We start from the raw sequence: 18,469 nt of genomic DNA, 5'->3' as shown, positions 1-18,469 counted from the left end.
GGCACCGTTCTTAGAAACATGCGAGATTTCTTTGTTTGCGCAAACGAGAAATATATGACCTGGCTTCTACCGCCATCTTTGGCCTGAAATACGCATTACATCTTCGTATCGTTTTATGGTTTTAACTCGTAGCGCTTACAGTTGGTACTCTGTTGAAGGTGCTCTAGCTCTATCTTTAAACTAATCAGTTTGATATATAAAATATATTCATCTAGGTTAACACCGTGGCCTAATGGTTAGAGAGTCGGGTAAGTTAGGGTTAGGGCGCTACCGCAACGGTTTTAAGTTTAAATCCCATGAAATGTATACGTCGCTTTGGATGCGTTGATGTATGACTCATGATCTCAAACCACTACATTGAATGGAGGCTTACAGAAAAAAAGTTCAGACGTTGTGGGTATTTTTTTCTTAACTTGAAACATATATTCGCAGAGAATGTATTTATTACCACAATATTGAATCATCAGGTTATATTTGACTAAACCCCTGATGATAAATTCCAGACATCATAAAAATATCAGTCTATACACATTTTTTACTTAAAAATGTATGGTTTGGACGTGACACGTTTTTGAGGATGCATGTCTTTGAGAGACAACATACTTTGTAGAATTTCTGTGAATTAAAATTTAGAAACCAGAAGCAATAAAACGCAACCAAGAAGGAGAGAAATAGTTTTTATTTTAATTTTTATATGCCCATTTATGAGGAATATGGACCGTTATGGATGTGACAATTCACTTACCTGTATGGTTTGCTTGAAAAACTTTTGAGATTTCAAATGGGTATTTAAACAACCAAATATAACATCCAACCTATCAGTGTGATGAATTAGATTTTTCATCTTAAGGTTGACATTTGCATGGAATTGCCTAGGAATAAAACGTCTAACAACTAACTACAAAATGATCAAACCATCAATCATTCAAGATGTAATGAAATGTTGGCTGGCTATAAAGCACTGTATTGATTCCGTCATTAAAGCTGCACAAAAAGTAAACCCCAAAGACATGATGTTTACCGGTTCGATTTATTTCAAGATGCGACCTTCACCTGTGTATTCCCGTTCCCAATAGCTTAAGAAATCAGACATCTTATTTACAGCACATAGTACTACAGAAACTTATTAGGAACATAAAACTAAAAAAAAAAAAACCAATACACCACTTCACTGTTGAACAGAAAGAACAAGGATTTCTGGGAAAACAAGATCTTGAACACCTATCTCTTTACCACGCTCATGAGATTTACAACGAGCGTTCTTCAAAATCAGTGATCGCCAGTATTGGCTGCATTGTGCAAAACATGGGTTGAGTGGGTGTGGGTGGGAATTCTGCAGAGTAAACAATATGTGATTTCTAACCAATATCATGGCTAACAACATCATGACTTAAATTAAATACAGGCATGAATAACTAAACCAACAGAAATGGTGATCTCATGATTTCTGCAGCACAATGACGGCAAAAATCTGTCAGCTCTTCAGCATGCATCACCTTAATGATTTCATTCATATTGCATATTCATTCTTTTTGCCTTATTAAAAAAGCCACTCTCGTTTCTATACCGAGTTACATTGAGCTTGCGCCGAAACAACAAAACAAGTCAAGTAAATGCAAGCAATTCAACGCTAAGGCATCATGTGAACTAAGAATACATAAATTAAACTCATAGTGACAGAATAAAACTATGAAGCATCTCTGAAAACCCTGGATAAATTACCATCAAGTTAGATAAAGATACACGACAGAGCAAAGAAACACGAGAATACTGAAGTCATGATTAAAATGTTTCGAGTCACAATCTCATACACTCACAAGTCCCTTTGTTAGTTTTGGCTCAGTGTTTAAACTGGCCTCTTTCAGAGTGACGAAAGGGACGTTAAAAGAAGCCGATTACAAGTATTTTCGCATACACGCGCAGATCTTCCCGTGTTTTACCACAGAGTCGACATGCAAGGCATTTGTAAGATACATCCCCCAATTTAAACTTATACAGACATTATGACAACAACACTTTTTAGGGTGGACAAATAGAAAACGGATGTCTGTAGCACTTTTTTTTGCATAAAAGGGTTTAAAAGTACTTAAAATAAGTGGAAGCCATAAAACAAGAATCTAAAATTAAAACCTGTAAAATTAGCTTTTGTGTCTATGTAACGTAAAGCCGCTTTCACATTCTCAAGGATCAACACCTAATGGAAGGGAATGAGGTAAACCTCGCAAGGAATTCTGGGATGTTGGAGAAAGAGTTCAAAACTGACATTCCAGAGGGCTTATGTTTCTTTTTTGTTTATCCTCCCGTTGAACATCTCTGCACTTCTAATAGAGACTTCAAAACCCAAAAGATATACGTTTCCCCCTTTTAAAAGAAAAGTATTTGCTATCACACTCACGATTGCTGGCTCATTTGGCAAACGGCAGCTGTCTGCAGATCTCCTACCACAGCTTACAGCGTACTGTACGTCTACGTTCTACACCCGCGGGGATTAAACTGGCCCGCTGCTGCGTATCCTGCCGTAAAACTCACAGACATGTAATATCAGCATGCTTGTGCAGTTGAGCGCAGGGTCTCGCAGTCATGGACACCACACAGAGTCACAAGGGCATGAAGTGGCCAGGCCGAGGTGCTTTAACAGGCAGAATAAAGGGTTTTTAGGGCCAAACTACAGCTATACCCCAATGTTTGGATCAGGGGGAATTTAGAAAGAGGACTGTGATTATAGAGTCAGTCTGGCTCTGTTACATGATGGGAGGGGGTGTGTTTGAAGCGGGTTCATGAGGTGCCCTGTCTCTTCTGTTGCTGTGCTCGGATCAGCTCTAGTTGCTTCTTGCATTTCTGGTAGTAGGTGGACAGACTCTTGTTCTCCTCCAAGAGCTTCTTGTGCTCCTGAGCGAGTCGACAAGCGTTCTGCTGATCTTTCTCGTCCTGGTCCAGTTCTGCTATCAGCTCTTTCCTACAGAGATGGACACTTATGTTAGCGAATTCAACTGTATTAGAATTGTTCAAATGGCATTAGCATTGATTACTGAATTTTTGTAACGCCTGACATCGCTCCAACTTACTTCCTCTGAATGAGCAGAGCGATTTCCGTCTGCACCTTCAGATACTCCTGTGCCATCTTACAGTGCTGCTCGAACACTGCCATCGACTCTTTGGAGTTTGGACATGGGGCCAGAGGCTGCGAACACACAAAGACATTCATCACATTGTGCAGCTTATTCAATTACTCTCAGACGTAAAAGATGCTACACACACTAGTCATGACGGCAAAAATATCAAATGCCTCACTCTCAATGTGCTGCTTTATATTTATACCTCAGTTCCACCATATAGCTAGCGCCAAAAAGGCCTGGTAACACTGTGTCCCAGACTTGATTCAATTAAAGGGCTGTTTTTACATCTTGTGAAGCTTGTTTTTAGAGAGGAGAGATGCTGAGGTGCCATGGAAACCAAACTACTGACATACAAATAGGCATAAGATTTTCCATGCATGAGCTGTTACGCTTTATCCAGGCAACGTATCAACATGACTAGCTTTAAAAAACTGTACCTGAAGCTGATGGTCCAGGGTTAGGTAGGCCATAGGGATGGAGTTATCAGAGCCATTGGTATCTACAGGAATGAGAAGAGAAGTTTGAACTGAGAACATCATACCCGAGTAATACTATTCAGATATAAAATGAAGTGATTTGTTGTGTAATCCTCTACAGGAGGGTTGAGTGATAAACAGCTCAGGACTGTTAGCGTCAGACAGGAGAGGGCTGTCCATCACTGATAAAGCTTACGTAACGTCTGAAGCTCGGCTCGATTTACACACAAACAGACGAGGACGTGAACTCCGTGCTGTTAGCATGACCTTAGAGTTCATTAAAATCCTTAAATAAATGTCACAATCTGCTATATTCTGCTTGTGATGTAATGCAACAAATCCCTGTTGATTAGGTTATTAAACACATACAGAAAGCTAAAATCTTTCTGCCTGTTTGTGTGTCTATTCGGGATATCACAGAATATCTGCATTAGATTGATGTGTTTGTGTGTCTTTATACCTGTAAGAAGATCCAGTAAAATGCTATACTCTACCTGTCCTGTCGGGTGTAATCATCCTCACACTGGGGCTGGATGATCTGCTACTGTTCCTGCTCTCCTGTGATTGGTCAAACAATGTCATTCTTAAACATTGAAAAATCCGAATTTTTATCTTGTAACAAATAGGTCTTATAAAATGATGCATAGTACTAGGGATGTGACGTGAGGGAAATTTTCCTACGGTTAATAGACGTGCGGAAACACCAGTTATTCTGGTTTTATCAGGAGGCGGAGGTTAATGCGGCCATGCACATTTTGCATTTGAATTTAGCAGAATTTATTACTCTTAATGAAAAATCAACAACAAAACAGTACTATGACAGTTTACAAATAGAAGTTTAAAAAAAATATTAAAATATATTTGTAAATGACATTCTGTAGTGCTTTTTTTCATCTGCAACATTAGATCTTTGCATCTTTCCTTTTCTATGACTAAAACAAATGCCTAATATGTTGTTCAATGTTAACGAAAAACACAACAAAACCAATGCTTAGTTTGTGGTTTATTATTATTTTTTATGAAACGCAACAATAAAATAGCAGAATAGCAAACTTCTTTGTTTATTAATAAAACGAATAAGATGGATATTGCACCTGCCTTACTTCAAAACGAAAGCTTAGTTTATTATTCATTTTGGGGATGTACCAAAATGAAAATTCTTGGCCGAAGCCAAATAAAAATGAAACACTTGGCCAAAGGCCGATTACCGAACATGTTTTTTTGCAGTTCTTCTATTTATTTAGCCAATTTTTTCACTGCATAACCTGAATGATCAAAATGTGCTTTTTATATTTTGTCTTGCTTTTCAATATAATTGATCTTAAAATATAAAATTGAGCAAACCAAGTAAATAAAAATATTGAGCCCTCTCCCTTATTTAATGAACTTAACTGACTGCAGAAAGAATGTAATGTTCTCTGTTCGCCTACAACGAAGTAGTTCATTAAAAAGTGTCATTTAACATAAGCCAACATCCATGCAAGCAATGCATGCTGAGGCAGGCTGACAACCATTTCACTTCTCTCTAAACTCCGCCCACAAAAGCTGACTGACTGTTCTCTCAGAAGGTGTACTAGGGATGCACAGACATAACTTGACATTCCACGTTATTTAGTACAGGGAACTGTGTGCACGCCACCACAGTGCGATGTCAAAGGATGTCGGGAGTGGCCTTCAGACCGCACGCTCCTGTCTGAAGTAGGCTACGTCTACCGGTAATCAACGTTGTTGTTTACAAAAGGTCTCGCCTTCATGACCAGACAAATATGGCACCCCACGATTGTCACATGACTCTTGTTGCTCTATGCTAATGCGGTTTACGCTGAAACAAGTGGACATGCTTCACAAACTGTTGCGTCCGTTGTCCAACTGAACTTTATTTTATTTATATACAAATCGACGCTGGGCAAGTAACGTAATCGGTAGATAGCCACCCACCATGCATTTACTTGCCAATGCGAATGTAGAAATGTGGGTCTCTGTATGTGTAAGACAAAAACTTTACTAATACATAAATAAAACAACTCCCAAAATAAACAGCGTAAAGAACACACAAACAGTCTGCTGCTCACTAAGATTCAACTAAACTGGCTAACCCAAGAGGACAATTGTAAAGTAACAAAGCTAAAGGATTTTAGGATTGTGTGTGGGATACACACAGCCTGTTTAAAGCCACATGGCAAAAATCTAGACCCACAACACCTCGCTCTTTTTCTTTCCTTCATCTGATAAGCTACTGCGTCCTCCCACTGCACATTCAGATAGGAGCTCTCCTTTCAAAATAAAATACCTTAGTGATGCACACGAGATAAGCATACGGCAAAAAAGACCTTGTTCTGTCTGACACACCGCTGTGATTTCCTAAACGATTCCCGGTTCCTTTTGGGCCGTACGACTGTTAAATGTGTGAAAGCCGAGCATCTTACCTGATTGGACTCCGTACCAATGGCAGGAAGGTCCTGCACCGATCTGCGTCTGTGAGGCTCGCAGGTCGCTGTGAAAAGAGTAGATTGGGGGAGAGAGAGGAAACAAAAGAAGAATCTGATAAGTCCAAAGGCTGGAGCAAGTGGGATGTGACACTCAGACAGCTGCACTGATCTAATCCCACTCACTACCATGACAGCAGTTCCTGTTACGCCGCCTTCACGTGACCAGACCCCTCAAATACTCACGCATAAAAACAGCAAAAACCACACCTACAGGATCACACAGCCAGTATTGATTGGACAGCTCCCATCATGGTGTGAGGAATGCGAGTTTGGGTTTATGGTAAAATGAAGAATCAATGGTGATAGGAGCTGTGATATCAATCATGACTTAAAAGATCATATAACAGAGGATTACTCAATTTCAAACTTGAACAAACGTCATTACAGACAAACTAGGATTCAGGTAAAGAATGTAGCACAGTACCAGAAGAGGTGAAAAGTAACTAATACCAATTTGAGTTACTTTAAATATTTTTGTGTTGCGCAGCATAATGGAAGATGGTTAATAAATGAAATAAATTAGATTTGTACCTCAGTTTGTAATGAACCAAAAAATGTATATAACTTCAAAAACTTTCAAAAGTATAACACTTAAAGGGATAGAATAAAATGATATCATTGTTTATTCATCCTCATGACATTCAAAACCTGACTATTTCATCTGTGGAATACAAAAGAAAATATATTGGAAAAAATCTCAGTAGTTTTGTGTTCATACAATGGTAAGTAAATGGGGGCCAATGTTGTTTGGTTACCAACGTTCTTCAAAATATGTTTTTTTGTGTTCTGCAGAAGAAAGAAAGTCATAAAGGTTTGAAACGACATGAAGGAGAGTAAATGATGACAGAATCTTCATTTTTAGGTCAACTGTCCCTTTAAACATGGCAAGTGACAAAACTGCCTACTAACCCAGTCTACCAGATAGAAAACAGTTAACCTGGTTATTTTCTCTTTGCGCTCCCATAAAGGACATGACACGCAACAAATCTAGAGGTTTATCAACCCAGAAGTTTACAGTCTGCCAAGTTGTAAAGCCGAAGGTGAATGAATAACAAAGTTATTGGCTTGGGAAAGAGGGAGTCGACTCTAAATCACGCAAACGAGTCGTGCCCTAGTCCGATTCGCGAACCACCACGGATTTACGTCACTACATATAGTCCCCGCCTACGTTTTGCTAGGACTGCCCGCGAAAACTTCACTCTTGTCCCCCAAACACTGTAGCTCATGAGCCTCATTCGCGGTAGACCAATCACAGCAGACTAGACCATCTGACCAATCAGATGAGAGTAGGCTGGCGGAAAGGAGGGGATTAGACAGATGATTTGCCGAACGAGTCAGTCAAGAAGAAAAAACGCCTATTATAACAAAATAATAGTGTTTTTACACCTTGTATGTAAGTAAACTTGTTGTTGGACACTACATTAACCTAAATAGGACCTTAAAAATCAAGGAATATTTACTCTTTTACAAACTGAGGCAGGTGTTGAAACAATGGTTTGTGCTAACAGACCTTATGTCACGGAAACCCAATCATACAGTTCATGATCTGACTAAAAAACAGCCTATTCCAAATACACAATTTAAAAACCAAAAGAACATACGTAACATGTCATTTAATCTGTTCAAATGAAAACTGATTGTCAATGATGAGGTCAATTCCATGTCAAAATGATGAGATAACAGAAATGATTGACAGGTTAAGAGCATGCAAGCAGGAGGGCTACAATGCAGATGCAGACCCCAATTTTCTCCTCGCTACGCCAAATTAACAACCTCTTCATCATGCAACTCCTGCTTCCGACTATTTTATTCCCACTCTGCGATCCTTCACTGTCCCCATTTTCTTCGGCTTTATTAGGGATGATGATAATAATAGCGATGACCCTCAATGTGAAGGAGATTCATTACCACATCCGCTGAATTAATGAAGGAGTTAATACATGTGTGCGCATGGAGGAGGGAAGAAAGAAAAGCAGAGCGTTTGCCGTCATCCTTTCTGCAGACAAGGACGAGCTAAAGGTGAGTGTGCGGCCGCTGAGAGAGAGAGAGAGACATCGGCTGATCCTCTTTCATCTGCTATGAAGCCAAACAGGATGAGGAAGGCAAATGAGACTGCATGTCCATCCGCATCCGCACGTATTTAGATTTTTGTTCAAATTTGGGTTTATGTACCTCATGGCTAGAGGTATACGTGAGGATGAGGTGGGTAAAAAGTCATGGCCTTCAGTTTACTACAATCAAAAAAGGTAGAAAGAAAGGGGGGAGAAAGAGATTGGAATGGGTGTTACTCCAGATTCACAGTCCTCAATCAAATGAGTTCAAATTGAAATTAATCTGCATTGAACAGACAGACAGCGTCTGGGATGGGGATGTGTGTCATCCTGGAGTAACATCCAAAGTGAACTCATGCGCCACAGTGACGCCCTTCTCCGATTAAGAGCTGTTTGCTGGGAGCACCCGACCTCCCGGTACCTGTGACGATGATCTTGGGAATGTCCAGAATGGTGCCATGTGACGCTGTTTTACGGTGACCTCGCTTATATTGTGGACGTGCTGCAAAAACACACATACAGACACGCGCATGTAGCGACAACCACAAAGGCATGCAGACAATGTGTGTAACACTTGAGAGAGAGAGAGAGAGAGAGAGAGAGAGAGAGAGAGTAACACATCAAGGGAAGGGTTAGGGAAGTGTCTCTGCGTTCTTCAGCTGCATTAGCACATACATGCAACATATTTACATCCATGCAGAGGCAGGAAGGCTGCTGGAACTACAGACTGACACGGCATGGGCTGCAGAGGGATGGGTCACAGGAAGAATGGAGATGCCATGCAATGAGCTTTTTGTATCTGATGTATGTTTGGGTGCACTGGCTGGGGTCACTGGTACACGGGTGTACGCGCATCTCAGCCAGTGCGAGCGTTGAGAAGTGAGGTCAAAATCTAGAAACGGGACACTGTTAATGGTGCCTGTTCTGTTAACGTGTGGACCTAAGAATTTTGAGATTCATGAGAGAAATAGGAAAGTGTGTCGTTCGCAAATACATTACTGGTTTTGCATCCGTTGAAAACAAAATCCACATAATAAACAAATCAATGCGTTTGGTGTACAGACTAGCATTTTACCAAAACAAGCATCAATTTTATACACGTTTTTGGATTGCAATGGCACTTTAGAACAAGCATTGAGAACGCAAACATTACCTGCGGAGGCAAAGGACAATCTGGGCTCTAGTTCGGAGAGATCGGCACTCATTCGTTTGCTGTCGGAAGGCAGACAGTGCGACCTGCCAGAAAGACTCTCTACACTACCTCCTCTGGAGAGAGGAAGACCAGGCCTCAGCGGGTCCTGAAACAAACACAAGGAAGGATTTACTCCTCCTTTTGGATTTACTAATCTTTTGGGGTTCAACAAACTGTTGTTGTGCTACCTTTGGTTTATATGGAAACTTGATGGTGTCATTACTGCCAGGGGAGTTGGTGCGCTCCATGTTTATATCGTTCTTGTTGCTGGTGCATGTGTAGTCCACATATGAACCTGAATTAAAGAGTAAAACTAGTTAACATAAGTTCATCTAAAAAGCCTCCATTTTAACAACACCATGGTGACATATCACCCAACATATTTTTGCTGTGTGGTATTCTTTACCTGTGCTGGTGGCAGAGTTACTCTGGCCTTCATCTGAATACTGATAGGGGTACTGAAGGGCCTCTTCTGCTCCTGGGAAATACTGGGCGGATAAGACAGAATAAAATGTTAAAGTCCTGCTGACAGCCAGTCACAGAGCATCTGGGATGTGCCGGCAGACATGCTGGTGTGGTGTGGCATTACATTCTTGAAGTGGGTCATAATCTTCACTATCTCCTCCATGGAAGGCCGCTGTGATGGGTCTTTGGACCAGCATCGAGTCATCAGACTCTCTATGTGCTTCGGTAGGTTCTTAATGAGAGGTGGACGAGTACCTGCAGACAGATAGATGACAGGCTATCATTTAATTACTATCATCCACAAGGGTCTTCATTCATCCAGATCATCGTAAAATTACAGACAGGAACCAGTTAGGGGCAACTGCAATTTATATATACAAACTGTGTGGCTCCATCAGATTAACGAAGCTCGTTTAATTGTCTTCATAATGCATTAGAATAGCTTTGTGGCACATTTAGGAAAAAATGGTTTAATCATGTTGATTTACATGTTGATGTGGAACGACAATAATGGATTTGGAATTTTTGATGAACTACCTGTGTATAACATATTTTGCCATGACTAGAACTCCTAAGGCACACTCACACTTGACATTCGTTTCATTTACACGCATGTGAATGTGTCAGCCAGAAAACGCAAGCCCATCCGAAGATATTTATCATTTCGCTGCATAGCAAAGTTCAAGTTTGGTGAACTCTGACCTGCGAATTCGTGTCACGTGAATGCGTGAGACCAGTACAAGATCAAAAAACGCCACAACGTGACCTCTCGGTACAGCCATTTTTGCAGCACCCTCCGAACGAATTTCGCATGCTCAAAGTCTAGCGTGACAGCGGCATTAGACGTGCGAGCATAAAACTCACCGCGGTGCACAGCCCACATGATGCGGAAAGCCGGGCCACCAATTTCATCGAAGGGCTTCCGACGAGTGATCACCTCCCAGAGAATGATACCCCAACTGAACACGTCACACTTCTCGCTGTAGTTACTGCCTGAAATACACACATGAGAGACACAACAAAAATCAGACAGGAAAAGAAAGAGCAAAATGAGAACATTTAAAAGAGCATTAGAAGAAACAAACAACATCCAAAGATGGAAAATAGAGTAAAACAAGTATGCATCTCCAGTGTTGTGGATGTGGAATTAACAGTTAAATTTCATATCATCAGTATGTTTTTTTAATGTAAATGTACTTTACTAATCCTACAGAAAAGAGATTAGGAAAAGGAATAAGTGAATTTTAGTCTCACTGCCATTCTAGTGTATAAGAGAGAAAATGAACATGCATTATGTATGAAAACTGAAGCCGAAAAAACACAACATGAACCTTTTCAAAACATCAAAATGTCATTGGATGTTATAGCAAGCCTTTGGATATCTTATTTGAAACCCAAATGTGGCTGTTGAAAATAGCTTTAGGATCTTGTGTGTTGGAAAAACAAATGCAAAAAATCCATTACAGCTTGTAAACACAGTAAAATAAAGACCTTAAAGAATGAAAACAATTCTTTGTTTAATGGTAACACTGACATTTGCATTCAATCTCATAAGATGGAGGCAAACTGTACCATACAACACAACACAACACAACACAACACAACACACAAAAAACAAAATCTATTTCTCCTAAGCTTATTTTCCACCGTCCAGGGTGAGGGCGCCTTCAACTTGTCGGCTCTTTTAAAGAGACGAGCTAATTTCCTCTCATCCTGCCCCAGAGAGCACTAATTGCCCCTCTTATTATTCTTAAATTACAGCGGCTCGCACTACCATGTCTTTACGCTCCCTTGCTCTGGTCTTCTGATAATACCGCTGTCAGCCCTGCAAATGAGGAGCACAACGCTTCCTCTGCTAGCGATGTTAACGGTATAATAGCATGCAATTCTGCTCCTCCCCAAACAAACAAGATAACAACCTGCTCCTAATTGAGCTTTCCTTCGACCGCCCTGACAGCTGAGTACCCCTGAACGTGTTGGGGAAAAATTGAAACCCATTAGCCGGTGATTGCCAACACAAGCATTAAATTATAATGGTTTCATCCATCATGTAGGCCAGGAGCTTCTGGTTTTAGGGAAATATTTGTATGAGTGATAGTGAAGACTGAAGTAGCCTAAAAGAAAGAGAATTAATAACAAAGAGATGTGAAAGGCTGAACGCACAATGGCAGGAAGAGTGAAAGCCCTCTGACCTAAAAACATGACTATCAGTGTAGGTTGATTTGTGAAGGTTGTTTTTGTGAAGGTTCTGGGACTTGCCTTCGAACACCTCAGGGGCCATCCAAGCTGCGCTTCCCTTGTTGTTAGTCATGTGTGTCTGAATGTCGCACGCTGTCCCGAAGTCGCAGATCTTTAGTACCGTACCTCCAGCGACCAGGAGCAGACTAGAAAGAGCAACAAAGCCAACATAAACCAAAATGAGATCACTTTATAAAAAAAATGGAGTATCATGGGTATGTTAAAGAAATGAAATGTGTTTGTAGAGAAATGCATTTGAACCATTTGCAAATAATACTTTTGTTTTAATAGGCTAAGCACAACCAATGAGTCAAAGACACATGATTTATAACGTTCTAGTAAAGGCCTGAGGACGTTAACTACCACTCTTTTATTTTAAGAAGAAATCCAGGTATACAGATGGCAATTAGCTACCCACCAACTGTGCTTCAGTTCAATTAAACACAGTCTAGGCACCTGCTGACAGTTCACGGGGTTAGATCACAGTAATATATCAAATGTTAGTTACAACCCAGTTCTTCCCGAGAACTTCATTCTAGGTGTCTGGGAGAGAAGCCAGATGGTAGTTTCCATGGTGTGCTGCCAGGGTCTTTTACAAACAGGCCTCGTAAATAACCAGCCCTGGCCAACACTGTACGATGCCACGATGTCAGTGATGCAGCGCAACACTTCAGAACATGCGCCGTCTGAGACCACGGAGATGATGAATGGATGGCAACAACAGTCCGCTTACATTTCCATCATCGACACTCAAAACAGCAAACAAACAATGGCCCTGTTTATGACTGCTATTAACATCAGATCCGATCACACCTGGTATGCAAGTTCAATAAGAGTTATTGTAATACAAAGTAACTTAAACCTTAACATTTGGTGAGAGAGAATGTGAAGGATTATGAATTAAATCACTAGATTTGTCAATATGATTTACAAATATTCATATATATAACAAACGACACATCTGTTTTATAAAAAGCAAATATATTAATATGTTATTAATATAAGAATATTAGTACATATCTTAATAAATTATTTCTTACCATTTAAATCCAAGTAGGTTTATTTTTAAAAATATTCTGGATAGAAGTTATTTTACCATCATGCTTTGTGAATGCAAGCCTTAACCTCTAAATCTTTTTTTTTTCTATCACGCATCAATCGCAAAGGTTAAAGTAACCAACAACACAACTTCAAACTAAAGAACTGTAAAAAAAAGTCTGCTGTAGATGAACTGGTGATTTTAGGTGCCTTTGAATCTAAACCAACTTTACACGGAGTACTAACCTGGAATAACTCTAATGACAACAATAGCGCTGCACTTAACCCCGGGTTCTCTTCATTCTAAACCCCGCATTTTAGCCAGGGTTATGAAACCCTGCTCCGAAGCAGGGTTAGCACCGCTTTTGCAGGGTTAACCCTGCATCGCGGTATCAAACGTGTGCAGTGTGAAACGAAGCGGGGGTAGAATGATACGACCAGACGCTTACTGTGCGTTCAGACAACCACCGTCGAGAGCGTCAAAGTGGCCGGAAGTCATTCATTTTCAATGTGAGCCGGCGGCGAGGAGCGGCGCGGCGCGTCTTGGCCGTTGAGCGTCAAGGAGAGTTGAAATCAGGTTAACTTTATGGTAATGAGCTGTGACGCGGTTCGGCGGCAACCAATCGGAACGTAGAAGTCCATCGCTTGAGATGATTCCAGAGAAAGCAGCCCTGTAAACTTTGGTTCCGACCACATTAGTTCCCAAGCAAAATGGAGGAGAGGTTGATTATTGCTGTGGCGGGTTTCCCAATCATAAACGACGCGTCCCTGTTTGCGTGCAGGGACGTAAATTAATAAAATGATGCGTGGACCAAGGTGTCTGAGATTGTTTGTGTTCCTGGTGAGTTGCTGATGATGTGCATTGACGTTATACATTTTCTGTAAATAAGCGGGACTTTCATGCAAACTTTAGCGCCAGAGCATGCAAAACAGTGTTACTGCTGCAGAATATTTCACAAATTAATGTTAATTAAAGACCAAGGCTAGTAAATGTCTCCTATAATGTTGAAATTAGACTAGCACTTAACCATGAACACAAAAGCCACACCACACAAATGGCTTTTAATTGGTTTATTTCGTTAGCAAACGTGTAACTACAATAAAGTTCTTTCCACCGACCAATTTCTTGTGGTCAGTCTGCACAAGATCAATAAGCTTGTTTGCTTTGCGGCCCCTTTAAATACAAGATAAGATTTCGATCTACGTCAGAGCGTCAGCGCGCCCAAGACTCTTTCTACAGCGTTGTTGGCAGGGCAGCCAGAGCGATTTTTGACGCTCTCAACGGCGGCGGTCTGAACGCAGTTAGCAATGGACACCCAATCAAAAACTGAACAGCGCTTACCTCATTTCACAAGCTGTGCACAGTCACAGATGTTTTTTATTTATTTGAGTAAGTAACGTCTTAGGAGGCTTAAAATGGCCAAAAAGGATTTGCGAGGCGTAATTTTTCCCAGATGTGGAACAACGAGGTATTCGGTTATTTAAAGTGACCACGCACTATTTTTATTCAGTCAGTTTGACGCTGTAGTATTGATCCAATCATGCAAATAAGAATGTTAACCCAGGGTTTAATGAAGTACAGTGTGAAACATCGGGTTATGAATACCCAGGGTTATCTCAAAGGCGGGGTGTCCAATTTTCGAATTACGCTTGTTTAGACAAAGTCGGGCCGAGTACCAAAACAACATTGTAGCCAATCAGCAGTAAGGTGCACAGTGCACAGGACGGACACTAGTCGAGCCGAGCGCTGACGAAGCGAAAGATGGGGGTATGGGTGTGTCTGTTTTGGTGATTTGAACATCAACAACGGCTCAGAGAAATCGGACACCCCGCCTTTAACCCCTGCTAAATTATAAGCAGTGTGAAACCGATAACCAAGGACTCTGTTTACCTGGGGTTTAGAATGACCCAGGGTCAACGATTTCAAGTGTGAAAAGCCCTAAAGTCTATTAAAACGAAATGAAATGTTTTCCAGTCAAATATGGTCGAGTGAAGAAGGTGTGCGCGTGATGAAGAAGGACCGTGTGGTGGTATGAGACTGAGAAAGCATGGAGGTGCATACTTGGGAGGTTTAAGGTCCCTGTGAATGAGAGCCTTTGGTTTCATGCCGTGGAGATAGGCAACCCCTAGAGAACACTGCAGGCACCAGCTCATGGCGTGAGATGCAGTGTAATGAGGGAGGGGTTCTGCACCGTGCAGCACTGTCGAACACAGAACACAATATTAAACAAAATCACACATGCATGCGAAAACACACACGTTGGCTAGCGTCAAATGTGACTGATCTTTATGTAATGCCTATTTATTAACCATAACGTAAGTGCTACTCGTGAAACGTGACAGGAATTGAAGCACTTGCATTGTGTTAGTCCACGGTTAAGTTTACATTTTAAAACAACATTTTCTCCTAAATGTTTTACAGAGGTCTACAGGACAATTAACAAACATGTAAAATTTCATGCAAAATATGCTACAAAAGAGAACAGTTTACACATTTTTGCACATTTTACATTATAGTCATATTACCAGAAAATGACAAAGTATAACGCAACCTCTCGATTGACGGTACAAGACGACACATTTAACACTCCTAAGCTGAGCAAAACCATCTGATCGAATGATGATTTGTTTTTTCTTATGTGAGAAAAAGTGCTCCAAAGTAACTTACCATTATACAGTGAACCCCCTTCTGCATATTCCATCACCAAACATACCTGCAGAAAGATTTCCAGTAAAAGACCATTAGCGTGCGATAAAGCCCAAAAACCTGTCATTTATCAAAGATCTCTGCGGACAAAGCTACAGTAACAACACACACAGAACAGTAGAGTTATATATAAACTTCGGTACAAATAGATAGACAACTTAACTTCTGATCTGCACTACAACCTGTTTAAATCACATGCAGAATGTTTAAGAGACTTACAGGGTTATTGCAGGAACCGTACAGCTTCACGATGTTGGGGTGGTCTACACGAGACAGTTGGCGAAGCTAGAGCAGAGAGAATGAGTAATTCTGTCAATCAAATCGTCTGTCAAACTTCTGTCTGGTAAATTAACATAAAAAATGTGTACACAGTACTGCTCATAGATGATAAAGGATGGAAAACACAACACGTCTTTTGCTCAGATTTTTGTCCGGTTTTCAGTCTGGACGAGTCGACCATTGTTGTAATAAGTCTGTGCCGGTTTGCAGATTTTGGGCATTCTGCCTGGGCACAGCTTCAGACTATGATTCCATCCAGTCAGAGGATATCAAAACATGTTTGATAAGTTGGGCCGATTTAAGAACACATATAGCATCAGGGACATATCTCTCTTCTGTATGGCAACGCATACACAGGGAAAGAGGTATGTGGTGTGTTGCCAGATTTTGCACGAAAAATGGGCAAACCCATAATAAACCGAAATAAATCTAAAAGCTTTATATTGAAAAAAAATCACAAGTCGCACTTGTCCAACTTTAATAAACTCTATTGCTTTATGAGCCAAAAAAACCCCATGGTTTTAAATAATAGTTGAAACATGGCAACCTTGTAGGAGAGAACTCTGTGAAGCCACAAACATATTAAACACAATACCTTTGCAGATTGTGGTTGTGTTAAAATTGCAAAACATAACGTAACAACACAACTTTGGTCAAAACAACAGATGCTAAACACACGTGGCAACAGAGCTTTGTTATAGTTACCTCGGTGTCAACCATGGCAGTCAGTGAGTGGTGTTGCACACACACACACACACACACGCGCGCACACACACAATTTAGGGCCTTTACTTAGGGTTATTAGGGCATCAGTTTAGATTTTAAAGTACATGTAGTGTATTCCAGCCTTAAGTGTGGCTTTCTGACCAAAGACACTGGTGTGAACAAGTGAAGCCGAATATGACAGTACCTCAACACTGAAGGCATTTCTTTCAGATTCACTTTCTATAGTCTTGATGGCCACATCTCTAGCCTTCCACTTGGCCTTACACACAACACCGAACGCCCCTCTGCCCACCACCTAGAAAACACAACAGATTTATATGGGACAACATTGCACAACGTAATGCAAAAGAGTAGTTTAAAACAAACCTTACACCACAGTCTATATAGAGCTACGTGCAACAGTTTAAATGAGTTTTACAAAACAAACTTAAGTAACATTTCAGTAGACAGCACAGTTAAAAACAACATCCTACGAAAAAACTATTAAAACAAGAAATGAATGGAAAATTTGAAGTTATGCAGATACATGTCAGGTGTCCCAATGCTAGCAGGGCTAACTTCTAGTGGGGCTGTTTACAAGACATTTATATAATGCCATAATCCTGTCAACATTGTTAATACTACTTAATATTAGTATGAATTAAACTTATCTTATATTCGTCGTGTCACTTACCTCTTCGACCTCAATATCGGCATATTCTATCTCCTCAAACGGGTACACGGGTGGCGTTTCCAGCTTATCGGCGGAGGGCATAGACATCGCTAGATCGCTAGCCAGCTAATCATTAATACATAAAAACAAGACTTTATAGTCCTAAAACGCTTCAACCCTCAAACCCGAACGGTTTCTATAATATAGCAGGGAGCTGGAGCACCTCTTTTCTCGACTCGGTCCGCATTACACAGCGATATGAGTAAAATAAGTCACTTTAAAAACTTGGTTAGCGGCTAACGAGCTAACCTGTCAATCTAACCGTTAGCTTAGCGGCTATTGAGGCTCCACACGAGCATGAAGTATGCCAACCGACGTTAAAGATAGTCAATTCAACAAGGGAACGGGAGTGCATCTGCGGGTATCCCGTCGCGTGTGTGCGGTAGTGCTAACGTTAGGCCGCTTGTTGGCCGTTTGCGGTGGTGAGGTCGACGGATCTCCGCGCAGCGCTCACTCCACACCGCTGCCGCTGCTCCGCACATCGGCCTCTTCTATATCCCTGAAAGCACGGCTAGATAAAACACGCTTTACGTGTCCCGATCACCAGGACAAAACATCCGACCCATCGGATGTGGGGCTAGAACTTGCACGCTCTTGCCTCCATTGGCTAGTTTGTTTTTCTTTTTTCTGTAGGGGTTGTTTAAGCTCCAGGAAGTGTGTGCTCTCTTGAATTGTGCCCCCTCTAGACTATGCCACCTGAAATGTCTCCAAGATCGGGAGTGAAGCAAGGCCTGCCAAAATTATTACTAGTTGTTACAGAGGTTATAGAGGATTTATTTGATTTTTTTGAAGGTGTGTCTGCACCTACTCAGAAGTCTAAAGAACTAAAGACATCATAATCTTATTTCACACGATGTTGGATAACATCCAGTCCTTCAATACAGACTACTACATGATAACTATTATGCACAAGTTTGATCAAAGTTGGGTTTACGTTATCACAATATTCTTAAAAAACTAACCCTCTCATGTTCTCTCAA

General features: G+C 40.9%; 1 protein-coding gene across 2 annotated transcripts; it reads right to left on the bottom strand.

The window, feature by feature from the left end:
- Window positions 1-1,011: 1,011 nt before the first annotated feature.
- map3k7 (mitogen-activated protein kinase kinase kinase 7) lies at window positions 1,012-18,190 on the bottom strand. Of its 2 annotated transcripts, XM_057352746.1 has the most exons (17): window positions 17,451-18,190; window positions 16,962-17,072; window positions 15,992-16,057; window positions 15,734-15,779; window positions 15,128-15,266; window positions 12,045-12,173; window positions 10,654-10,778; window positions 9,914-10,044; window positions 9,731-9,812; window positions 9,513-9,619; window positions 9,286-9,430; window positions 8,554-8,634; window positions 6,019-6,086; window positions 4,087-4,150; window positions 3,554-3,615; window positions 3,066-3,181; window positions 1,012-2,956 (listed from the first exon to the last, which is right to left on the bottom strand). In XM_057352746.1, the coding sequence occupies exons 1-17, from the start codon at window positions 17,535-17,537 to the stop codon at window positions 2,776-2,778; spliced, it is 1,740 nt and encodes a 579-aa protein (XP_057208729.1). In that variant the 5' UTR covers window positions 17,538-18,190; the 3' UTR covers window positions 1,012-2,775. The 2 variants fall into 2 exon arrangements, with proteins under 2 accessions (XP_057208729.1, XP_057208730.1); XM_057352747.1 differs by lacking the exon at window positions 8,554-8,634.
- Window positions 18,191-18,469: the final 279 nt, after the last annotated feature.

This window comes from Triplophysa rosa, linkage group LG15, assembly GCF_024868665.1.
Source record: "Triplophysa rosa linkage group LG15, Trosa_1v2, whole genome shotgun sequence".
Lineage (NCBI taxonomy): Eukaryota > Metazoa > Chordata > Actinopteri > Cypriniformes > Nemacheilidae > Triplophysa > Triplophysa rosa.
This window is presented reverse-complemented; position numbering and strand designations above follow the sequence as displayed.